Source organism: Hemitrygon akajei, chromosome 7 (assembly GCF_048418815.1).
Source record: "Hemitrygon akajei chromosome 7, sHemAka1.3, whole genome shotgun sequence".
In the NCBI taxonomy this organism is placed as follows: domain Eukaryota; kingdom Metazoa; phylum Chordata; class Chondrichthyes; order Myliobatiformes; family Dasyatidae; genus Hemitrygon; species Hemitrygon akajei.
Genome location: NC_133130.1, coordinates 178,233,806 through 178,256,173, shown reverse-complemented (window position 1 = coordinate 178,256,173; position 22,368 = coordinate 178,233,806). Strand labels below are relative to the sequence as shown.

The 22,368-nt window shown below is 44.5% G+C and overlaps 1 protein-coding gene across 4 annotated transcripts in view; it reads left to right on the top strand.

Moving 5' to 3' along the window:
* LOC140731224 (netrin-G2-like) overlaps positions 1-20,881 on the top strand; it is a 131,052-nt gene extending 110,171 nt beyond the window's left edge. For 2 of the 4 annotated variants that reach the window (XM_073052713.1, XM_073052712.1), the window contains exons 9-12: positions 1,143-1,181; positions 11,044-11,211; positions 17,279-17,413; positions 20,107-20,881. In XM_073052713.1, the coding sequence (XP_072908814.1) occupies positions 1,143-1,181; positions 11,044-11,211; positions 17,279-17,413; positions 20,107-20,327 (563 nt within the window). In that variant the 3' untranslated portion in view covers positions 20,328-20,881. Of the gene's footprint in view, positions 1-1,142; positions 1,182-8,482; positions 11,019-11,043; positions 11,212-17,278; positions 17,414-20,106 lie in introns of those variants that run through there. The other 2 variants (XM_073052714.1, XM_073052715.1) reach the window with 2 other exon arrangements.
* Positions 20,882-22,368: the final 1,487 nt, after the last annotated feature.

Below are 22,368 nucleotides of genomic sequence, written 5' to 3'. Positions count from 1 at the left end.
TGTTCGAAAGCTGCACCCACACAATCCCAGCTAGAGTCACTACAGTTGATCATGATTATCCCATTTCGGTGTTGTGTGGCCCCACTGAGATCAGCTGATACTCTCCTACCATTTCCCTGTAACCCCAATTTTCTTCTTCTTAATCATATCTCCATTCTCTTTATACTTTTCTAATCCCAATGTCTCTCAATGGTCCAATCCAGATTCTGCCATAGAGTTAAAATACACTGTATTTGGGTCTCTCCTAAAGGTTACAAGTATATTTCATCAAGTGATCAATTATCTGTGATTTATCTGCATTCTTGGAATATATTAACCATATGCAACAGTGAACCTGATGCTAGGTGAGTTCCCTGCGGATATGCAGCCAAGAATGATTCTCTGAAGGAAATGTTCCCATACAAAGTCAACTTAATGGACTGCTCAACAAGTCTAACACCTTACACACTTCTCCATTACTACACAGTTAGCTAACTCAAACACTCAAACACCATTAGCTATTCTGTGACTAAGTCCTACACAATTTGCTACATGTACATTGCGAAAAAAAAACTTTTAAATGCCATTTGATCCCTTTACATGGCTAAATGACCAATCATTTGGTCCGTACTAGCTTTCAGTTAAAACGTTCAACCATTTTCAAACAGCTTCAGTGCCTTTCCCCTCCCTCCAACTCCAGAGATCTGTACTCCTCCATGTTTGGCCTTCTGTCCTTACAGCGCCTTTGGCAACCAATTCCTCCCAGAACTTTCCAGTCTCCTTCCTTCTTAAGTGTGCTCCTTAAAGCCTACATCTCTGACCAAGCTTTTGGTCATCCCTTTCTGTGCTTTGCTGATGATGCTTTTCTGGATTACTGAGGTCTATATCAGTAGTGCTATGTAAATGGAAACTGATTCTTGTTAATAATTAAATATACTGACAGAAAGTCAAGTAAAGTATATTTTAATTTAGTATAATTACTTAGAGAAACCATAATCCTTTAATGTGAATTATGAGATTGGATAGTCTAGTTTGCAAAAAAAAAGATAAGCAAAAGCTGCTTCTCTTGTGGAATGAAATTATCTTACTGATAGAGTCTTCAATTTGCAATGCTCGTACCTGACACACTGTATCTATATGATGGTCCACTGCTTGTTTACAAGGACGACACAGCTCAGTCTCCAGACAAGGAATCAAGAAAGGTGAGATTATATTAAGTTATTGATTCTGACCAGTGAAATAAGCACAATAATTATTTGTTCTAAATCTTAATCTTAAACGTAGATTGATCCCCTAGATACCTAGTATTAACAGAGATGTATCTGAGTGTCCACTCAAGTAGACATCTGATAACAGATGTTTCTGCTAAGTGAATGAAAATGGAAGATTTACTTGTAATAACAGTTAATGGATTTGTTTCCTTCTGAAATATCTTTAAGTGAGCAGTTTTGTCCACAAAGTGCAGTATTCAGCAGGTTTTCTCTCCTGTACAGCTCCTCTGGGTATGAATTTCATGACTTCTTATTATTGCAGATCACTTTATATTCAGTGGGTAAAACCTGAATACACATTTTCAACACACCGAGGGTCTTGTTCTCCCCAGTGGAATATCTTTCTTCTACAAAGTATCCCACCCTAATGATCTGATTCTGAAACGACTCTATTCTCTGCTAGGGGATATCTTGACGATTTGCCATGGTCTGGTCTTGAAGTTACACGGTAACAAACATGAAGCCCCTAGACAGTTAGTATTAACAGAGCTCTATCTGTAACAATTATATACTCAATTGTACAACAGATTCTTTTTCTGCCTGCACCTCTACACTAAATAAATCAATTACCCCTCTGCAAATAAACAGATCTTACTCCTTTCTGCCACATTCAATCAGTTTGCTCATCTACATTCGGGGGGAAAATCCCTCACTGACTCCTTCGTCTACGACGTTGCTGGTGCTGTATAAGGTTCCACACAGGAGACAGAGGCTCGGGCTTGTTGAACGATCAACATTGATATGCGACATGAGAAGGTCATGGCCTACACTATGAGTAATGAAGGGAGTACATGCAGGGCAGGCTGAGCACTGTCCCTGGAGACAAGTTCATTGACAAATTAATCCCTGCCTCTCAGATTCTTTCCTAGCTCCAGTTCCTGCTGATAATATGAATACCTTCTTTGAGCACTGCTGCATCTTATAATGAGCAATGGTTTTTCTTAAAAGGGCACCAGATATAACCCTGCATTTAAAATCCTAATTCACAGATTCACTTTGCCATTTTCAAAAGTGGCTTAAGTAGTCTAATAGACATTTGTAAAAATTTAAATTAAATATGGAAATGACTACATTTTTAACAGGGAAAATCTGCTCTGATATACACGGAGACATAATACTAAATAGATTGGTTCCTGTGACTAAAATAACAAATTAAATAATTACTACATTTCTGTCAACTAGAATTAAACCTAAGATTCCATTTCTTAAGAATGGTAAAATTAAAACTATTTTCTAGAATTGAAGCAAGTGTAAACTGACATAATGTGTGTATATTTTTAGATTTAGAGATTTACAGCACAGTAACAGGCCCTATTGACCCAACGAGCCCGCACCGCCCAATAGCACCCACGTGACCAATTAACCTACTAACCTGTACGTCTCTGGAATGTAAAAGGACAGCAGAAAACCCAGAGGAAGCCCACGCGGTCACAAGGAGAATGTACAAACTCCTTACAGACAACGGCGGAATTGAACCGGGGTCACTGGCGCTGTAACTGTTTTCTGCTAACCACTACGCTACCGTATAACCCCGGTTCGTAGGCACATTAAGGAAGACAGGAGGATGGTGTAATGTTCTGTTGGTGAGGTTCTGTGAATGTATAAAATGTGAATTGATTACAAATCAGAAAGCCCTGCATTCACTGAGTTACCTGGTAATAAATGTTTATCTATTCTTTTGCAAATTAGAGACCTTCAGGAGCAATGGCAATTAGCTGTAGATCATTTAGAGCAATCCCTGAGGAACTGGTTTGTTTATCATGGGTGACACAGATTCCATTAAGTGGAAGAGAATGCCACTGTAGAGTGCTGATATGATGGCACAATTACCCAATCCCCAGAGGATAATTCACCTAAAGATTCCAGCTCGATAAAGTGGTTAAGAAAGATTATGGAATGCTTGCTTTTATTAGTTGAGGCATTGAGTTCAATGTTGCAACTTTATAAAACTCATGACACAATTCATGAAACATTCATGACACAATGTTGCAACTTTATTAAACTCTGATCAGGCCACATCTGGAGTATTACATACAGTTCTGGTTGCCCACTATAGGAAGGATGCTGAGGCTTTGGAGAGGGTGCGGAAGAGGTTTACCAGGATGCTTCCTGGCTTAGAGGGCACGTGCTATCATGAGAGGCTGAATAAACTTGGACAGTTTTTTCTGTAGTGCCAGAGGATGAGGGAAGATCTGATAGAGGTATACAAGATTATGAGAGGCATAAATAGAGTAGAAAGGGAATATCTGTGTCCCAGGGTAGAAATGTCTAATACCAAAGGGCATGCATTGAAGGTGAGAGGGGTTAGGTTCAAGGGGGATGTGAGGGGTAAGTTTTTTACTCAGAGAGTGGTGGATGCCTGGAATGCGCTGCCTGGCATGGTGGTAGGGGCAAATAAAGTAGAGGCTTTTAAGAGATGCTTAGATAGGCACAAGGATGTAAGGAAGATGGAGGGATATGGATGCTGTTTAAGTAGGAGGGATTGATGTTTGGGTATTTTTGATTTGCTCTTTAGCTGGTTTGGCACAATATTGTGGGCTGAAGGGCCTGTTCCTGTGCTGTACTCTTCTATGTTCTAACTAAGCAGTATTCTGAGATGGAAGTAATGGTAAACAATACTGTTACAAGTTATCCATCAGTGTAACAAGCTGGTTGACTCAGGGGGATGAGGGCTTCTTATGATGTATGTTTAATAGTGGAAAAGAAAAGTTTAGCAATTAAAGCTGAATTTGCCAATTTATAGTAGATCAATATTAAACATGGTAATGTCAGACAATTCCGAGTTCACTTATTCTATTGTAATCTCAATCAGGATTAGTTCTGAGTTATCTGTGGCATAAGTGCTTGCATTACACCACTTTGTGCTTCAATCATCTCTTTGTTTCCACTCCAATGGGCAACTCTTGTCACACACTGAAGTGTACAAGCATGCTTCAGAACAGAAATGAGGAGGAATTTCTTTAGCCAGAAGATGGGGAATCTGTGGAATTCATTGCCACAGATCGCTGTGGAGGCCAGGTCATTGTGTATACTTAAAGCGGAGGTTGATTGGCTCTTGATTTGTCAAGGTGTCAAAGTTATGGGGAGAAGGCAGGAGAATGGTGTTGAGAGGGTTAATAAATCAGCCAGGATGTAATGGTGCAGCAGACTCAATGGGCTGAATAGCTTAATTCTGCTCCAAGTGTATGCCTTACAGTCTCAGTGCATGTAATTTCCCCCAATTATTATATTGAACTTTAACTGACTGCTGCCTTTCATGTTAGATACTTGGTGTCACCATGGGGCCTCGTTGGGTACAGGGAAGAAGCAACAATACGCCAAGCTGAAACGGTTCTTGTGCTGGTGGGAATCACTGACATAAATTTTAGATGCTGTCAGTTAAATCCAATCTGCTCTATCAACCTGTCAGAGTGAATTGCAAAACAGTGGAAGATGCAGAGCCTCTCTGTTACAGAAGTTAAATTGCACATTTAACTGAGAGGTAGTACGTAAATGTGTCAATTTAGTGCAGTTTTGAGATGCACTGTTTATAAAATTGACAAGATTAATAAGACAGGAATAGAAGTAGTTTAGTCTAGAAGAATGTCCAATCTGAAATCAAGCAGCTATTAGGTTTCATATTAAAGCAGACATAGCTCATAAAACTGTCCTTGCATCTCCTGTGCTGATTTAGGAGAGGTCACAGTTCTGTCACCCTTAGTGACAAATGGATCAATTAGTAGTCACCACCAGCCTTGACCCCGATGACAGGCTAGAGGCTCTCAATAATAATCATCCAGATGTCCCACAAACACCCAACTCTTCCCCAGAGTCGCCAGTTTCTCGGTTGGTGGCCACTTTATTAGGTACACCTGTGCACCTGCTTGTTAGTGCAAACATTTAATCAGCTAATTATGTGGCAGGAACTCAATGCATAGAAGCACGCAGACATGGTCAAGAGGTTCAGTTGTTGTTCAGACCAAACATCAGAATGGGGAAGAAATGTGATGCAAGTGACTTTGACCGTGGAATGATTGTTGGTGTCAGAGGGGATGGATTGAGTATCTCAGAAACTGCTGTTTTCCTGATTTTTTCACACAGAATAGTTCTAGAGTTTTACAGAGAATTGTGCAATGTTTTTTTAAAAAAACGTAAATATAAACATCCAGCGAGCAGCAGTTCTGAGCACTAAACCCCTTTTAATGAGAGAGGTCAGAGGAGAATTTCCAGACTGGGTCAAGCTGATAAGGCGACTGTAACTCAAATAACAACAGTTGTGTGCAGAAGAGCATCGCTGAACACACAACACGTCGAACCTTGAAGTGGACGGGCTACAGCAGCAGAAGACCACGAACATACACTCAGTTGCCGCTTTGTTAGACACAGGAGGTTCTGTACCTAATAAAGTGGCCACTGAGCGCATACACGATTGAAATCAGAGTTGGTGCAGAGTGAAGCATGTCTATTCTAGTCATAAAAATCGTTTGAGTGCAGGCTTTCCATTCGTTTTTAGAAGTTCTTCTATGAACAGAATCTTACAAACTACAAGTTGACTCTGTCTATTAGATGGCAGTAGCCAATACTGAGGGTCACACTTTCTCCAATGCCTGTCATCTGTACTGGTACTGGGGCATAGGCTGCCGACAGCAGCTGGTCAGAGTCCTCTGTCCTGGGCCAGCCTTTCAAGTTGTCCCCAAGAGTAGCCCATCTTCTTCGTGCATCCTTCCTCTCCCAAGTAGCCCAATTTAGCACCATAGAACATTACAGCACAGAAACATCTTGGAGCTTCTGTTGGCTTTTCTAAAGCACTGGGTTTTACGGGAAGGGATTGCTAGTCCCATGCCCAACTCCTCTCCTTTCGCAACCGGGCTTGGGACCTTCCATGGCGAAGTTAATTCTCCAAGGAACCCACTGCCACTCATTCTGCACGATCATATTTAAGACTGTCCGGAGAGGTAAATAACGGGCGGTTATTCCTCCCGTTGTGCACTTTCGCCCACAGTCAAAATTATCTTCGACTCGGGCATGGTTCCAGAGAGCAGGCGGTAAAGGACATCAAATGGCAAAATAGACAGAGAAAGGTCGGACATATTTATATTAATACGAGCATTCGGGAGGCTTAAAACACTCCTGACATTTACAGCAGATCAAATCTGCTAAATGATAAATAACAAAGCATGAAACTGAAACGCTTTGAGAAACTAATCAACAGATTAACATTTGGAAAGGTGAAGGCGGGGATATTTAATCTGCTCCCTCGGGTTATTTTAAACTAGTAGACTTTTCAGTTACCCCTTTAAGTGGAGAATTATGATTATTAACATTTTAATAGAGCCAGTCTTCATTGCACTAAATGCAAGCTCCCGTCTTGTGTTAAAAGCTGCATCTTACACGTGAAATGGGTATGGCTACAGGGTAAATGGAGATGTCAGCCCTCTCAAACTATTGTGAACGTAGGATTTACGGTCTCCTACCTGTGGTGTTGAGCGATTTTTTTTTTGTGTCGAGGTAGATGCCACCTTTTCTTAAAAATACAGAATCTGAATTAAATACCGAAAATGCTGGAAACAGATTCAATCCGATCAGAAAGCGCGAATACATCCCGGGTTGAGTTTAAACTCTTTCCTTTCAGCTCCCGTGAAGAATCCCTGCGCGAATTGCTTAGAACACGGGCTGACCTCTTGACTGCTTTTTTGATCTTCTTATTGAAGAAAAAGTTAAATCGCTTTTAAATGTAGCAGAACTGATTTTCCCTGCGAGTTGCACGGGTAATGAGACAAATTAAATTGTACAAACAAGTTACAGATCGTTAACCGAATTAACTGTACTTTATTAATTGTATTTCTTTTTTTTAAAAAAACCATGGAATTCTTTGCCACGGGCAGCTGTGGAGGCCAAGTGTTTATGTGTATTTAAGGAAGAGGTTGATAGATTCTATTTGGTCAGGGCATGAAGGAATGCAGGGTGAAAGCAGGAGATTGGGTCTGAGAGGAAATTTGGACTAGCCATGATGAAATGGCGGAGCAGACTCGACGGGCGAAGTGGCCGAATTCTGCTCATACGTCTAAAAGTCTAAAACGCGCTTCTTCCAGCAGAACAGGTGACGTTATAATTTAATGAACCCTGGAAGCCGCGGCCAGTTATTTATTACACGCCGAGTAGGCTTGGGAATTTGAGACCGGGGTATATTGCTGTTACAAAGACAAAATGAAGAAACCTTTTATATTTCTAGATACTCGAGGAAAGGTGTAGGGATAAGTAGCATTTTTTCATCCGTGGTCCATTGATAACGACTACTTTGTTGTAATCTGGATTTGTTGGGGATAATGATTTTCAAATTCATAAATTGAACTCTAAAAAGTCAGTTCAGGGACAAATGAATATTTTTGCGTATTTTAGAAACGATGGCCTGCTTTATTTTAAATGAATGTCCGGAAGGATTGGGCATGTTCAGTAATTACGTTTGGATTCACTCCCAAACAAGGTGCATGTTTATCGTCAAGTGTTCGCTCGAGTGAAGCTCAATTCCGGTCAGGGGGATATAGCAAAGTTTCAGAAGTTACTTATTCTTCACTTAGTTTGTGATGCACGTCGGTATTAACACCCCAACGCCCCCCACCAACCGTTGGCATCAACGTAACCCCAGCCCCGCCGCCATAAATGTCCTCTTGTGAAGGACAATGAAGTTTAAAGGACCAAGGGTTTAGCAGCCTAGATACGTGGCGCAGCCTGTGTGTAGAATGGTAAATCACATCGTAAAAGCTAGCTTACGGAACATGGTAATTTATTCAGCAAAAGATGAATAATTAAGCGCAGTATTTAAATTTCAGCATTGCCCCGTTAAATGATGTCATGTGAAGTGAGTCCCCCCCTCCCCATTTACTTGTGCATAAAAGGATAAACTCGAATGTGACTTAGCATTTCGTGCATCGTGTTTACAACACAAGGTGTGACTTTTTTTTTCCAACTCCGCTTTCCAGATTCCCGCTCATTTGTACTCACATTCATTTGAATCAAACCCGCCTATAAGGCGTTCACTTCGCCAGATCTCTGCCCTGGAAGAGTCCTAACAATCTTATTTTCTACTATCTTTTCTCTTAATTGCGAATAGTCTGCCGCTTAATAGCTCTGACGTCTATTATTCCTGCTGCCAGTTGACTGTTGATTTTATTTCCGGTTATTTACTTCACCTTTGCCTTAAAGCATCACATGTGGTGATAACAATGGAAGGATTTTTTTTTTGACTTTTCAAGCACGAGAAAAAGTGAAAAAACTACCTCAGTCGCAACCAAGGTCAATCACAGAAGGAACCCGGGGGAGTATTAGGAAAGTAATTAGAATAGTCGATGTTGGGTGGTCCACGTAGACTGGAGCAGCGTTTGACACCGCATCATTTACATTGTCTCACAGTTACTCTGTATGTCAGAGTTTGTTCACTTCCCCTCTTCTATTTGCAACTACGATCGGTAGCCCGTGAAAATTAAGGCCGTCTAAATTTTAGATCTTCATTTCCATTCCACAAGTCATTTCCATCATGGCTGATTTATTATCCCTCTCAACCCCATTTCTTGCCCCCCCCCCGTAACCTTTGCCGCCCTTGCTAACCAAGAACTTATCGACCTCCACTTTGAATATACTCGATATCTTGGCCTTCACAGTCACCATGAATTCCACAGATTCACCATCCTCTGACTAAATAAATTACTCCTCATCTCTCTTATAAAGGGAAGTTCTTCTGTTCTGAGCTGTGGCCTTTGGTCCTAGACTACCCAACTAGTAGAAACATCCTCTTCACGTCCACTCTCTGTCTAAGCCTTTCAATACTATATAGGCTTTAATGAGTCTCCCACTGCCACCTAAACTCCAGCGAGCACAGGTCCACAGCCATCAAACGCTCGTCTCGCGTTAACCCTTTCAAGTCCGTGAACCTCCTCTGGACCCTAACTGAGGTTATGGGCGTCTCTCAGCAGGTCAGATGCAACAAATCATCTCATACTCACTTCGTGCCATCATTTCTAAACCAGGAAATTTATTTTTAACAGTATGGTCAGGTTTAAATCTGAAATGTATGAGTAGCACACATTGGCTGTGAAGTGATTTGATCACTGTTTTATTCTTGAATGCCCCCCAACCGGGTTTTCGTACTTCAAAACCGAATTGTCCTTTATTTTCTTGAAGAAAAATTAAAAACATTTCTAGGCTCAGCTTTACGCACCGGGGAATCTTTCAGACCACAATGTTCTTTGTTCCTGAGCCAGCTATAGAACTATAGATATATAACCCAAAAGATATAGACAAAGCTGTGAAGAATACAGTATTCTGTATATGTTATACAGTATTGTGCTAAAGTCTTAGGCACGCTAGATTTTTTATACGCTCTCAAATAGTGTGGCCTCCACAGAGCACCGATCTCAGCATCATCGAGGCTGTCTGGGATTACCTGGAGAAAGCCAAAGTCTGCAGAGGAACTGTGGCGAGTTCTCCAAGATGCTTGGAACAACCTACCAGCCGAATTTCTTATAAAACTGCACCATAGGGCACCGAAGAGAATTGAACCAGTTTTAAAGGTGGTCACAACAACTATTGATTTGATTTTTTTAACTGCTCTTTATAGTATTTTTTGATATGTAGACACTTTTCATTTCATTATTTTTGAAAGCACCTTTGCGTTACAGATTTTTTTTTGCATGTGTCCAAAACTTTCGCACGGTACTGTATATATTATGTGTTTGGCAATCTAAGCAATGAATTAGAATACGCAACAGAATATATTATGTGCCCCTGGGCTTTTGATCATCCGAAACCCTTTATTTATTCTGTTTGAAACAAAGTATGCCTGTTAACCGAGTAATGAATTGAGCGTCTGAAGATTGAAATTGCAAGTGACTGTTTTAGAACAGCAAGTTGAAAATTCTGCTTGCGGATTTGATTTTGCCTGGTGAGAGACCCAGTGAAGGTAAGCGGTCCATCCTCTGTTTTTGTCTCAAACCTGGTTCTGGATTCCTCCCCCCCCCCCTTAAAAATGGAAAGGAATGGTGGGGAACAACTGGTCAGAAGTATGGCGGCCGCTCTCATTTACCCCGGGCCGAATTTCTTCCTGATCTCTTTTACTTTCGGTCGCCTTCCTCCCGCCCCAAGCCAAACCCATCTCACTGGAAACCTCTGGGTTTCCTGCCATTGTGAATGGGCCCCATTGTTAACACAAGAGGTTCTGCAGATGCTGGAGATCCAGAGCGACACACACAAACTGCTGGAGGAACTCAGCAGGCCAGGCAGCTCCTACGGAAATGAACAGTCAATGTTTCGGGTTGAGACCCTTCACCGGGATTGTGCCAGCTTTGTCATTAACCAGAAGACCATTTATTCATTGTGTCGAACAAATATTGGTCTTCAGCTTCTCGTAGTGCACTGCCCAGAGATGGAAAAGACCGCCCTCAACGTTGTGTTTACGACATGGGGTTTAAACGTCATTACTGCTTTCGAAAAGGAACACTGTGGAAAAATTTACATCTTTCGTTTTATTCTATTGCATTTTTAAGTTCATTAATTATTTATTTCATCATTCTTTCGTTGTTTCCTATGCACTAAATACTTACACAAACTCATTACATTTATTTTGCAAAACGTCCGATTTTGGAAACAAGCTGGTTCGGAAATTGAGATTGTTCAGAATTTGCATGTCAGCATTTCCGTTTTAAGTTATAAATTACCCCGTTTCTATCCCTATAATTATTATCAAGAACTAGCTGTATTGGAGTTACATTGGTTCTGATTTATCTTTATCTTCCTTCCTTCTCTCCACTTTCCATTTTAGACTGTGAATGCTACGGACACTCCAATCGCTGCAGTTACATAGAATATCTGAAGATCGTGACTTGCGTTAGCTGCAAACACAACACCAGGGGGCAGCACTGCCAACACTGCCGACTGGGCTACTATCGCAACGCCTCTGCTGAACTGGACGACGAGAATGTTTGTATTGGTCAGTACCAGAGACCTTAACTCCCTGCAGATTGTTCAAATTTCTTTCAACCTCACTCTCTAACAGCTCTCGTCTCAGTTTACAAAAATACTCCTTACTGAAGTTATGTTCTTTTCTCTGGAGTGTTCGAGCTTCATAAAATTACGAGATGCATAGTTAGGGCAAACAGTGAGACAGAAATGTCGAATAGTGGGCATCTAAAAGAGAGCAGAAAGCTTAAAGGGGATGTGCGGGACGAGTACTTTTACAAAGAGGTGGTTGGAATGAGCTGCTAAAGGAGTTGATAGAACAAGATACGAAAGTGAATTTAAGACGATTTTTGATTGACACGTGACTATGTAGGAAATGGAAGGATGTATGTATACAGGTAGAAAAGACAATTTGTTCAATGTGGAAAGCAAACACGAGGAAATTTGCAGATGTTAGAAATTCAAGCAACGCACACAAAGTTCTGGTGGAACACAGCAGGCCAGGCAACATCTATAGGAAGAAGCACTGTCGACGTCTCGGCCCGAAACATCGACAGTGCTTCTCCCTATAGATGCTGCCTGGCCTGCTGCGTTCCACCAGCATTTTGTGTGTGTTGCTTCAATTTGGCATCGCTTTCGACACAGACATCCCGAGACCTCTAGAAAGTCTAGGTAGTGGAGAGGATGTTTCCTATAGTGGAAGAGCCTAGGACCAGAGGGCACAGCCTCAGAATAGAGGGGCGTCCCTTTAGAGAAGAAATTAGGTATTTCTTTCTCAAGAGGGAAGTGAATTTGTGGAAACCGTTGCCTCAGGCGGCTGTTGAGGCTAAGTCGTTAGGTATATTCAAAGCGGAGATTGATAATTTCTTGATTAGTAAGGGTGTCAAAGGTTACGGTACAAGGCAGGAGAATGGGATTGAGAGAGATACTCACTCAGCCATGGTCGAACAGCTGGGCGGACTCGATTGGTTAAATGCCCAATTCTACTCCTAGGTCTTATGCCAGAGGTCTGCACTTGACTGGATTCGGCTAAATCTCCGCAGTTCTGATACTTTCATCTGTGTCTGATAGAGCATTTTATGCAATGACAGGTCAGTCCGTCAGTGTCTATGTGAGGGTTGAACTGTGAACAGGCTCCCTCAGCAAGGGATCAACATGGCCCGCAAACAGGAGCGCGGACTCCTGGACTCCACGGGTGAAACGTTTGCTGAGATCTCCTGCAGGTTTCCTCCGGTCCTGCCATTGTTCTCTTTTGCGTGTAGAATAGTTGCTGCTGTTTCTTACGCCCCCGTGTTGACAAAGCTGTGTTGACAAGTGTGATTGAGAAGGAGGAGAGAAATTAATTTAAATACACCAGTCGCAGTAAAGTATCCCACAATTAGCGCGGAGGCCACGCCCTGCTCTCCAGCCGCTCCGGCAGCATCAGCCTGCCTGGCTTCAGCCCCCGCCGCAAATTCATAGTCCTCAGCGTTCCCCGGACAATGGTACAGATAAAGTGGGGTCATCCGGGTTTCCTCTTGCTCCGTTATATTGGATCTTGGCAGCTGTAACTAAAAGCTGACCAGTGCCCAGAAATTCCTCTGTTTAACCGCAGAAAAATACAGCGTGGTATTTTACATCCGGCATACAGAAAGTTACTCACACTAGCCAGACTCACTCTCCCGGTTTCGTCGTCGTGGATATCCCTCGAGGTCGAGGAGGATGGTCTTCGTTCCGTTGATCTATCACAGAGCGAAGATGCCTGCGCGTGTATTTGTTTAACGTGTACTTGATGTTGCGCTCCAGGAAGCACATGATACTTCACAAATCAACCAACTGATTCCAATGGCATGGAAGCCACGACGGTGGGAGCTGATGGATTTGTTGCCGCCTTCACAGCCGTTGGGTTCGAAGTAACTTCGTCCGCCTGGTTGGATTGTTCTTTGTCAGGGACCTCACCCTCAACCTGACCACCCCATGGGTGACCCTACCAGGAGCATAGCTCCAGACGGCATCGCTCTCGGGATCTCAGGACCACACAAGCTTCTCCACCACGACAAGGTGACAATCCACGGAGAAGTCCCACGGTTTACTGATCACAAGGAATACTGTCTTTTCCTCGCATCTTCCTTGCAAACATTGACGCTGACTTCTCGCACCCATTTATCTAAACAAACGGATGGCAGCCCTTGAGAAAGTAAGGAGGCATGGGATCCAAGGGGACATTGCTTTGTGGGTCCAGAATTGGCTTGCCCACAGAAGGCAAAGACTGGCTGTAGACAGGTCATATTCTGCATGGAGGTCGGTGATCAGTGGTGTGCCTCAGGGATCTGTTCTGGGACCCGTACTCCTCGTGATTTTTATAAATGACCTGGATGAGGAAGTGGAGGGATGGGTTAGTAAATTTGCTGATGACACAAAGGTTGGGGGGTGTTGTGGATAGTGTGGAGGGCTGTTAGAGGTTACAACGGGACATTGATAGGATGCAAAACTGGGCTGAGAAGTGGCAGATGGAGTTCAACCCAGATAAGTCTGAGGTGGTTCATCTTGGTAGGTCAAATATGATGGCAGAATATAGTATTAGTGGAGAATCAGAGGGATCTTGGGGTCCGAGTCCATAGGACGCTCAAAGTTTGACTCTGTGGTTAAGAAGGCACACTGTGAACTGACCTTTATCAACCATGGGATTGAGTTTAGGAGCCGAGAGGTAATGTTGCAGCTATATAACACCCTGGTCAGACCCCACTTGGAGTACTGTGCTCAGTTCTGATCACCTCATTACAGGAAGGAAGTGGGAACTGTAGAAAGGGTGCAGAGGAGATTTACAAGGATGTTGCCTGGATTGGGGAGCATGCCTTATGAGAGTAGGTTGAGTGAACTCGGTCTTTTCTCCTCGGAGCGACGGAGGATGAGAGGTGACCTGATAGAGGTGTATAAGATGATGAGAGGCATTGATCGTGTGGATAGTCAAAGGCTTTTTCCAAGGGCTGGAAGTAGGTACATAAGAGAGGTCAGGGGTAAGTTTTTTTTTGCGCAGAGAGTGGCGAATGTGTGGAATGAGCTGCCGGCGACGGTGGTGGAGGCAGATACGATAGGGTATTTTAAGAAACTCCTGGATAGGTAAACGCTGCTTAGAAAAATAGAGGGCCATGTGTAACCCAAGGTAATTTCTAAAGTAGGTACATGTTCGGCACAGTATTGTAGGCGGAAGTGCCTGTATTGTGCTGTAGGTTTTCTATGTTTCTACATCCAATCACAAACGAGAGAAAATCTGCCGGTGCTGGAAATCCAAGCAACACACACAAATTGCCGGAAGAACCGTGAAGGCGAGGCAGCATATGTGGAAAAGTCCTGCTGAGGGGTCTCAGCCCGTAAAGTAGAACTGTTTACTCTTTTCTATAGAAGCTGCCTGGCCTGCTGAGTTCCGGCAGCGTTCCTTCAGATATCATTCATTTTGAAGATGACAGGGTGTGTAAAAATCTTATCCTAGGCTATAAACGCACCCAGGGGCGCCCTTATGGAAAGTCGTCAAGCGAGCCATGGACTGTGTGTCCTACATCGGATCTGTAATGTGTATGGGTCTCACACTATTGGCCTCAGAAAGGCTCAGGGGTTGCGCCCCCACAATAGAAGTCAAGGTTAACCTTTGTGCTAGTCTCCAGTCGTTAGGGAGGCTGCTGACCCTCCGGTCCACAGGATCATACCTCATCTCTTGGCCGGGCAGTGACACAGCAACTGACCGCTTTGCAAGCTTCCCCAAACTGCGGACATTCAGAGACCGCTCTCACGGCCGTCCCGAGACCTCACCAGAAGCTGCTGACACTTTGCGGGCCTCATTCAGGGTAGACAATGGTCCTATTATAGGAGACACCAAATGCTGTTGGAATCTGGAGCTAAAAGAAGATAAACTGCCGGAGGAACTTAACAGGTTAGGCAGCATCTGTGTGGAGAAAGTAGACAGTCCCCCTTTTTGGATAGAGACCGGGAAGAATAGCTGGGTGAGCGGAAGGGTGGGGAAAGAGATTCAGGCTTGGAGGGACGATAGGCAGATGGAGGAGGGCAGAATGGAAAGGAGGACAGTTGGCTGGAAGGTGTTGAGTGGAGGCAACGAGGGGCCGTCGAAGACGGAATCTAATAGGAATGAAAGTGGGGGAGGGTGCGGTGTGGGGACACTGGCGGAGGGTCCCCAGTGGGTGGGTGAAGATCGAGCGGGCGGAGAGGTGGAAAAAGGGGATAATTGGGTGCGTGACGAGCGATCTGGGCAGATCTGAAGGAGAGAATAAAGAACAGACCAGGCACGGGTGGACAATTCACTGTTCATGCATTTTAGATGGTGAATTATATTTCTCAGTGAAAAATTGACTGCCCCAATGAACCATTTTTCATACAACGTTGGCGATCGATATCTCTAACACAAGAAGTTCTGCAGATGCTGGAAATCCACAAAATCCTGGAGGAATTCAACAGGTCTGGCAGCATCTATGAAGAGGAATGATCAGTCGCCATTTATTCCTCTCTGTAGATGCTGCCTGACCTGCTGAGTTCCTCCAGCATTTTGTATGTGTAACCTATTTCGCTGTCAGGTGTGAACCGCCCGCCTCTCGTAAACCTGGGGGCGGTGCCCCCACCCCCCGTAAATCCAATGTGAATCCCAGAGCTTGGCGCCAGTTCGCGGGAACTTGGCTGTTTCTGTCGGTCTGATGGAGAGCGACCGGTTCCGGCCATTCTACCGTTGTCGCCACGAGGCAACAGAACGGGCGGCTGCAAAACTCACGGGAGGGGCCCGGCACCAGAGAGCAGACGTTTAGAGTAACGCGTAAAAAGTTTCTCTGATGGACAGCAGTTTCTCCCGGAGAGCGTTTGGAATCTGCAACGCACCGCCTGAGGTGAAGCTGAGTCTCTCAAAGGATTTACCTGGAATAGGTAATCACCGAAATACAAAGACATTGAAAACAGCGCTGGCGAATGGGATTAGTACAGAGAGGTACCGGAATCAGAATCGGGTTTACTATCGCTGACTCATGTCGTGAAATTTGCGGCATATGTACAGTGCAATACGTAGAAATACTAATATATATATATATATATTTGTAAATGAAAGGTCCGGCCCTGATGAAAGGTCTTGGCCCGAAACGTCGGCTTTCTCCATAGATGCTGCCTGGCATGCGGATTGGGAGACCGCTTCGTCTAGCACCTACCGAAACCAGCGAGATCTCGCAGTGGCCACCCATTTTAATTCCACTTCCCATTCCCATTCTGATATGTCTATCCATGGCCTCCTCCACTGCCGTGATGAGGCCACACTTTGGACGGAGGAACAACACCTTGTATTCCGTCTCGATAGCCTCCAACCTGATGGCATGAACATCGATTTCTCGAACTTCCAGTAATGCCCCCATCCTTCACCTTTCCCCTCTCTCACCTTATCTCCTTGCCCGCCCATCACCTCCCTCTGGTGCTCCTTCCCCTTTCATCCATGGCCTTCTGTCCTTTCCTATCAGACTCCCCCTTCTCCAGCACTTTATCTCTTTTACCAATCAACTTCCCAGCTCCTCATTTCATTCCTCACCCTCCCGGTTTCAAATATCACCTTGTGTTTCTTTCTTTCTTTTTTCACCCCGTCCCCCTCCCCTCCTCCTCCCCCTCCTCCCCTCATCCTCCTCCTCCCCCCCCCCCCCCCACACCATTTAAATCTACTCCACAGCTGTTTTTCTCCAGTCCTGCCTAAGAGTCGCGGCCCGAAATGTAAACTGTTCTTTTATCCATAGATGCTACCCGGCCTGCTGGGTTCCTCCAGCATTTTGTGCGTGTTGCTTGCAAGGGAGAGTGGAGCATGGAAGAAAGGGAAGAAGGAGGGGCAGCCGGAGGAGGGGATAGGCAGGTGAGGAGAAGAGGCCAGAGTGAGAAACAGACAAAGTGGGAAGGGGAATGGGAAAACAATTACTGGAAGGAGAAATAAATGTTCATGCTATCAGGTTGGAGGCTACCCAGGAGAAATATGAGATTTTGCTCCCTTTTTTCTTTTTATGCCTGAAACTGTGCTGTACTGGGACAAGTATGAGGAAGGTGTGTCTCGAATATTCCCTGAAGAACTAAAATGTATTTTTTTTAAAAAACAGTATGCAACTGCAATCAACACGGATCGAGACACGATCGCTGCAATGAGACTGGACACTGTGAATGTAGAGAAGGAGCGACGGGCGTGAAGTGTGATGATTGTAAACCGGGATTCCACTGGAGACAGGGCTGCTTCCGTGAGTAAACGTGGCTGTAGAGCGGGAAGCATTGTGGTGGGCCATTAGCAATAACCACAACCGTGAGGCATCTGAGACAAGCTGCTGAAGATCATTAAGTGTTCCCACAGCCAGCCCCAAGCAGGTCGAGACACAGTGTGAACCGAACGAGGGCAAAAGGAACAGGCGCTACCCAAAGTTAACCTCAAGGGAAAGCAACAGGGCAGATGTCGGAAATCTCAGACAAAGTTAGAAAATGCTGGAAATGATCAAAAGGTCAGGCAGCATTAGCAGACAGAAGATCACTCGGCATTTCAGCTCAATAATCTTCCATCAGAACTGGGAGAAGTTAGAGATATTGTTATAGAATATTGAACAGTACAGTTCAGTACAGGCCCTTCAGCCCACAATGTTGTGCCGACCTTTTAACCTTCTTCAAGATCAATTTAACTCTTCCCTCCCATATGGCCCTCCCCTTTTCTATCATCCATGTGCCTAGCTAAGAATTGCTTAAATGTCCCTAACATTTCTGCATCTACCACCAGCTCTGGGAGCACGTTCCATGCACCCACCTTTCTCTGTGTTTAAAATCTACCGCTGACCTTTCCCCTATACTTTGCCCTAATCACCTTAAAAGTATGCCTTCTTGTTTTAGCAATTTCTGTCCTGGGGAAGAAAATGTCTGGCTGTTCACTTGATCTGTGCCTGGTATCATCTTGACCAGCTCTGTCAATCACCTCTCATCCTTCTTGGCTCCAAAGAGAAAAACCACAGCTCTCTCAACCTGTCCTCATAAGACATGCTCTCTAATCCTTGCAGCGACCTGGGAAATCTCTTCTGCACCCTCTCTGAAGCTTCCCAATAATGAGGGGACCAGAACTCAACACAATACTCCAAGTGTGGTCTAACTAGAGTTTTATGGAACTGCAACATTAACTTGTGGCTCTTGAAATCAATTCCTTGACCAATGAAGGCCAACGCACCATACATCTTCTTAACCACCCTATCAAGTTGTGCAGCAACTTTGATGGATCTGTGGCTGTGGACCCCGAGATCCCTCTTGTTCCTCCACACTGCTAAGGATCTTACCATTAACCCTGTATCTTGCCTTCAAGTTCAACCTTCCAAAGTGTATCACTTCACACTTTTCCAGATTGAACTGCATCTGCCACTTCCCAGTCCAGCTCTGCATCCCGTCAAAGTCCCACTGTAATCTATGACAACCTTCTACATGATCCACAACACTACCAACCTTCGTGTCATCTGCAAACTTACTAACCCACCCTTCTACCTCTTCATCCAGGATGTTTATAGAAATCACAAAGAGCAGGGGTCCCTGAGGAATACCACTGGTCCTGGATCTCCAGGCAGAATACGCTCCATCTATTACCACTCTCTGCCTTCTACGGGCAAGCCAATCCTGAATTTTTCTGAATTTTGAATTCTTCTGAATTCACACAACCATTCCTCCTGATTTTCTGAAGGAGCCTGTCATGGAGAACCTTGACAACCACCTCAATAAAATCCATATACCCCACATCCACTGCTCTACCTTCATCAACATGTTTTGTCATGTTCTCGAAGAATTCAATCAGGCTCGTGAGGCATGTCCTGCCCCTCACAATGCCAATATGTCATGGGATGAGGCAGGAGGGAAAGAGGGGCTGTGATAGGAGCCACTTGTAACCTCATTGAATTAACTATTGTAATAATATACCACCTGGGAGGACCACGAGTGGCAGCAGTGCGACTGATGGGTAGGAATGTAATAAAACAGTACTGAGAGTACTGACTATGAAAGAAAGAAACTGCATTGCATGGTTTATTCTTGTAAATAAATTTTTGTTGTGATTTATTATTACTTTGATTTACAAAAAAAATTAGTACTTCCGCCAAAACAGCCCAAAATTTATAAGAAAATAAAGTGCCAGATTAAACCAATTCTCCAGACTCACCAGCAGGTGGCAGTAACAGTTACACGCAGGTCTCTCCTAACTCATGTCACAGTAGCAGCAGCCAAGTTGAAATGCCTTGGGAAGATGCACTTGACTAGCCCAGTATTATATTTGGGGGGGAGGTCAGAGGGGTTGAAATCACTTACCAGAACTGGAGACACAAGAAACCCGAGATGTTGGAATCTGGAGCGATACACAAAGCAAAAGCTGGTGAAACTCAGCGGGTCAGGCAGCAACTGTAGGGGGAAATGGACAGTTGACTTTTCAGGTCGAGACCCTTCACCTGGACTATCCATCTCCTCCAGCGTTTAGGGTGTTGCTGTGGATTCTAGCACCTGGAGTCTCTGGCGTCTCCCTCCATAAATGTTCAACTCACTCAGTTTCTCCACCTTTTCTTTATTTTTAAATTTAATTTTAAATGTACAGCACGGTTTACAGACCCTTCTGGCCAATGACCTCACACCACTCAATTGCACCCATGTGACCACACAACTTTGGAATGTGGGAGGAAACCCATGCAGTCAGAGTGAGAACGTGCAAACTCCTCACAGACAGCAGTGGGAATTGAACCCAGGTTGCTGGCGCTGTAAAGCAAAGCACTGACCGCTACAGTATCGTGTCACCTTCTTTTGTGTGCGGCTCCTGTTTCCTGAAATAACAGTTTTAAAAGTTTATGTTTCAACCTCACTTCCCCTCAACCCCTCCCAGGGCTATTTTTTCTCCCCCCGATCTTTAAAGCTGCCGTTTTGTCTCCCTCAGCAAATATCTGCAACAATGAACTCCTGCTCTGCCAGAACGGCGGGACCTGCCATCAGAACCAGCGCTGTGTCTGCCCCAAGGGTTACACCGGCATCCTGTGCGAAAGCCGCAAATGCGACCCGCAGGATGAGGATTGCAACGCGGCGCCTATCTCATCCCTCAGCCCGGGCACTGCCCTGCTCTACGCACTCACACTGCTGCTGGCAGCTGCGTTCTCCTAGTCAACGGGCGTCTGTGGGTAAACTTTAGGCCTAGGGTGTCCAGTCTGCCGAGGTGCTTCCAGAGCAGGAAGGCTCCTGCGATGACTCCGCGCCACACCAATGAACGGGCCACTTCCAAAGCTCCATGTTTCTATTGGTGACGATGATGATGAGACTGTACAAGTTGACACGTCTGTACCGTATCCCACAGTGAACATTGCTCATAATCCGTATGGGGAGGGGGGGATTGAACTAAAACCCACTATTATGGCGAGTAACTGCAGAATGGACTCTTCAAAAATTTGCTGCATAATCCAATTTCATCTACTGTCTAGATGTACCAATGCCTAAAACACTAGTGGCTGCATTTTTTTGCAAAATACCAGTTGGATGGGAGGAATTGGCTGAATTTGCAACAAGCATGGTATAGAGGGTGCGAACGGCTGGTGATATAACGTGCCGCGCAGTATTATTATACAGGTTCAACACTTCTTTTGTAGAAATGGTTATTTTTGCTCTATGTTAACATATTATGGCATTTTATTATACAGTGACAACAGAGTAAAGTGACTTGTTACATCATTGATCCGCATTCTATTGACTTGTTACATCATTGATCCGTATTCTATTTTTTGCCCTGAAGTTTTAAGACAAGACTAACTCATAATCAAGAACACATAACCAGGAAGAAATTAGGGTGAGGTAGAGGTTTGAAACAGAAGGAGAGAGGAAAGAGAAGCCCATTGCATTGGCAAGTCCATTTGCAAAGTGGGAGCGCAATTTTCTCACATCCAAAATAAAATAGAAAATGCAGGAAATATTCAGGAGGTTGGGCAGCGGCTGGGGAGTGATAAGCAAATTTAATGTTTCAGTTCAGTGATTGGGACTGGGAAAAGTTAAAGCTGGCTACTTCTGTCAGTTTCTGACTCATCAAAAGAAATATTCTTACTTTAAAGACTTAATGCATCACCACTGTCTTTTGTGAAGGTGATCCAGAATTCATTGTCTGCATTGTCGCTTCCAATTCATCCCTGGTCCTCAGAGAATCCCAGCCTCTGTACTGACGCTGCTAGTGGAGAAAATCCAGCTCCAGGACATCTGGCCTACCCAAGCCCATCAGGATCTGAGGCTTTTTAGCTGGCACAGTGACTTTGTAATGGGAGGGTTACTTCTCGTGTCAATGGGATAAGCAGTACTAGCCTTTGAATTCACAATTTTTAGCTCATGGCTCTGACTGGCAACTATAAACAGGAGAACACAAGGAAAAGGGGCATAAACCAAGATGGCCCCTCAACCCTGCTCTACTATTCAAACTTGGCCCTAACACCACTCTCCACCTCCCTGTCCTTCCTTGAATGTCCACCATGAATATATTCAGTGACTCCAGCTCTACAGCTCACTGGGGTAGAGAATTCCACAGATTCACCATCATCTTCATCATGTGGCATGTCGTATGAAGTGGACGATCATGGTCTATGACCATGGGTGCTCTTGGCAAATTCTACAGAAGTGGTTTTCCATTGCCTTCTTCTGGGCAGTGTCTTTACAGGATGGGAGATCCCAGCCATTATCTTCAGAGACTGGCTGGCGTCAGTGGTCGCATAACCAGGACTTGTGATATGCTCCAACTTCTCATTCGGCCATGCTCCCATGGCTTTGTGTGACCCTGATCAGGGGGCTAAGCAGGTGTTACACCTTGCCTAAGGGTGACCTGCAGGCTAGCGGAGGGAAGGAGCGCCTTACACCTCCTTTGGTAGAGACGTAACTCCACCCCTTCAATCCACAGATTCGACTTCGTCAAATAAATACTTCCTGAAACTTTGTATGATTCAGAAACTCTGCACCCCAGTTCCAGAATTCCCCTCCCCCCGTGGGGGGGGGGTGGCCACTAGACAGCGTAGCAGTAGGCAGGTAGTGCAGGTGTCCCCTGAGGTCATCTCCCTCCTGAACAGATATACTGTTTTGGATACTGTTGGGGGAGATGTCTCATCAGGGGAAGGCAGCAGCAGCCGAGTTCATTACACCATGGGTGGCTCTGCGGCACAGGAGGGAAGGAAAAGGA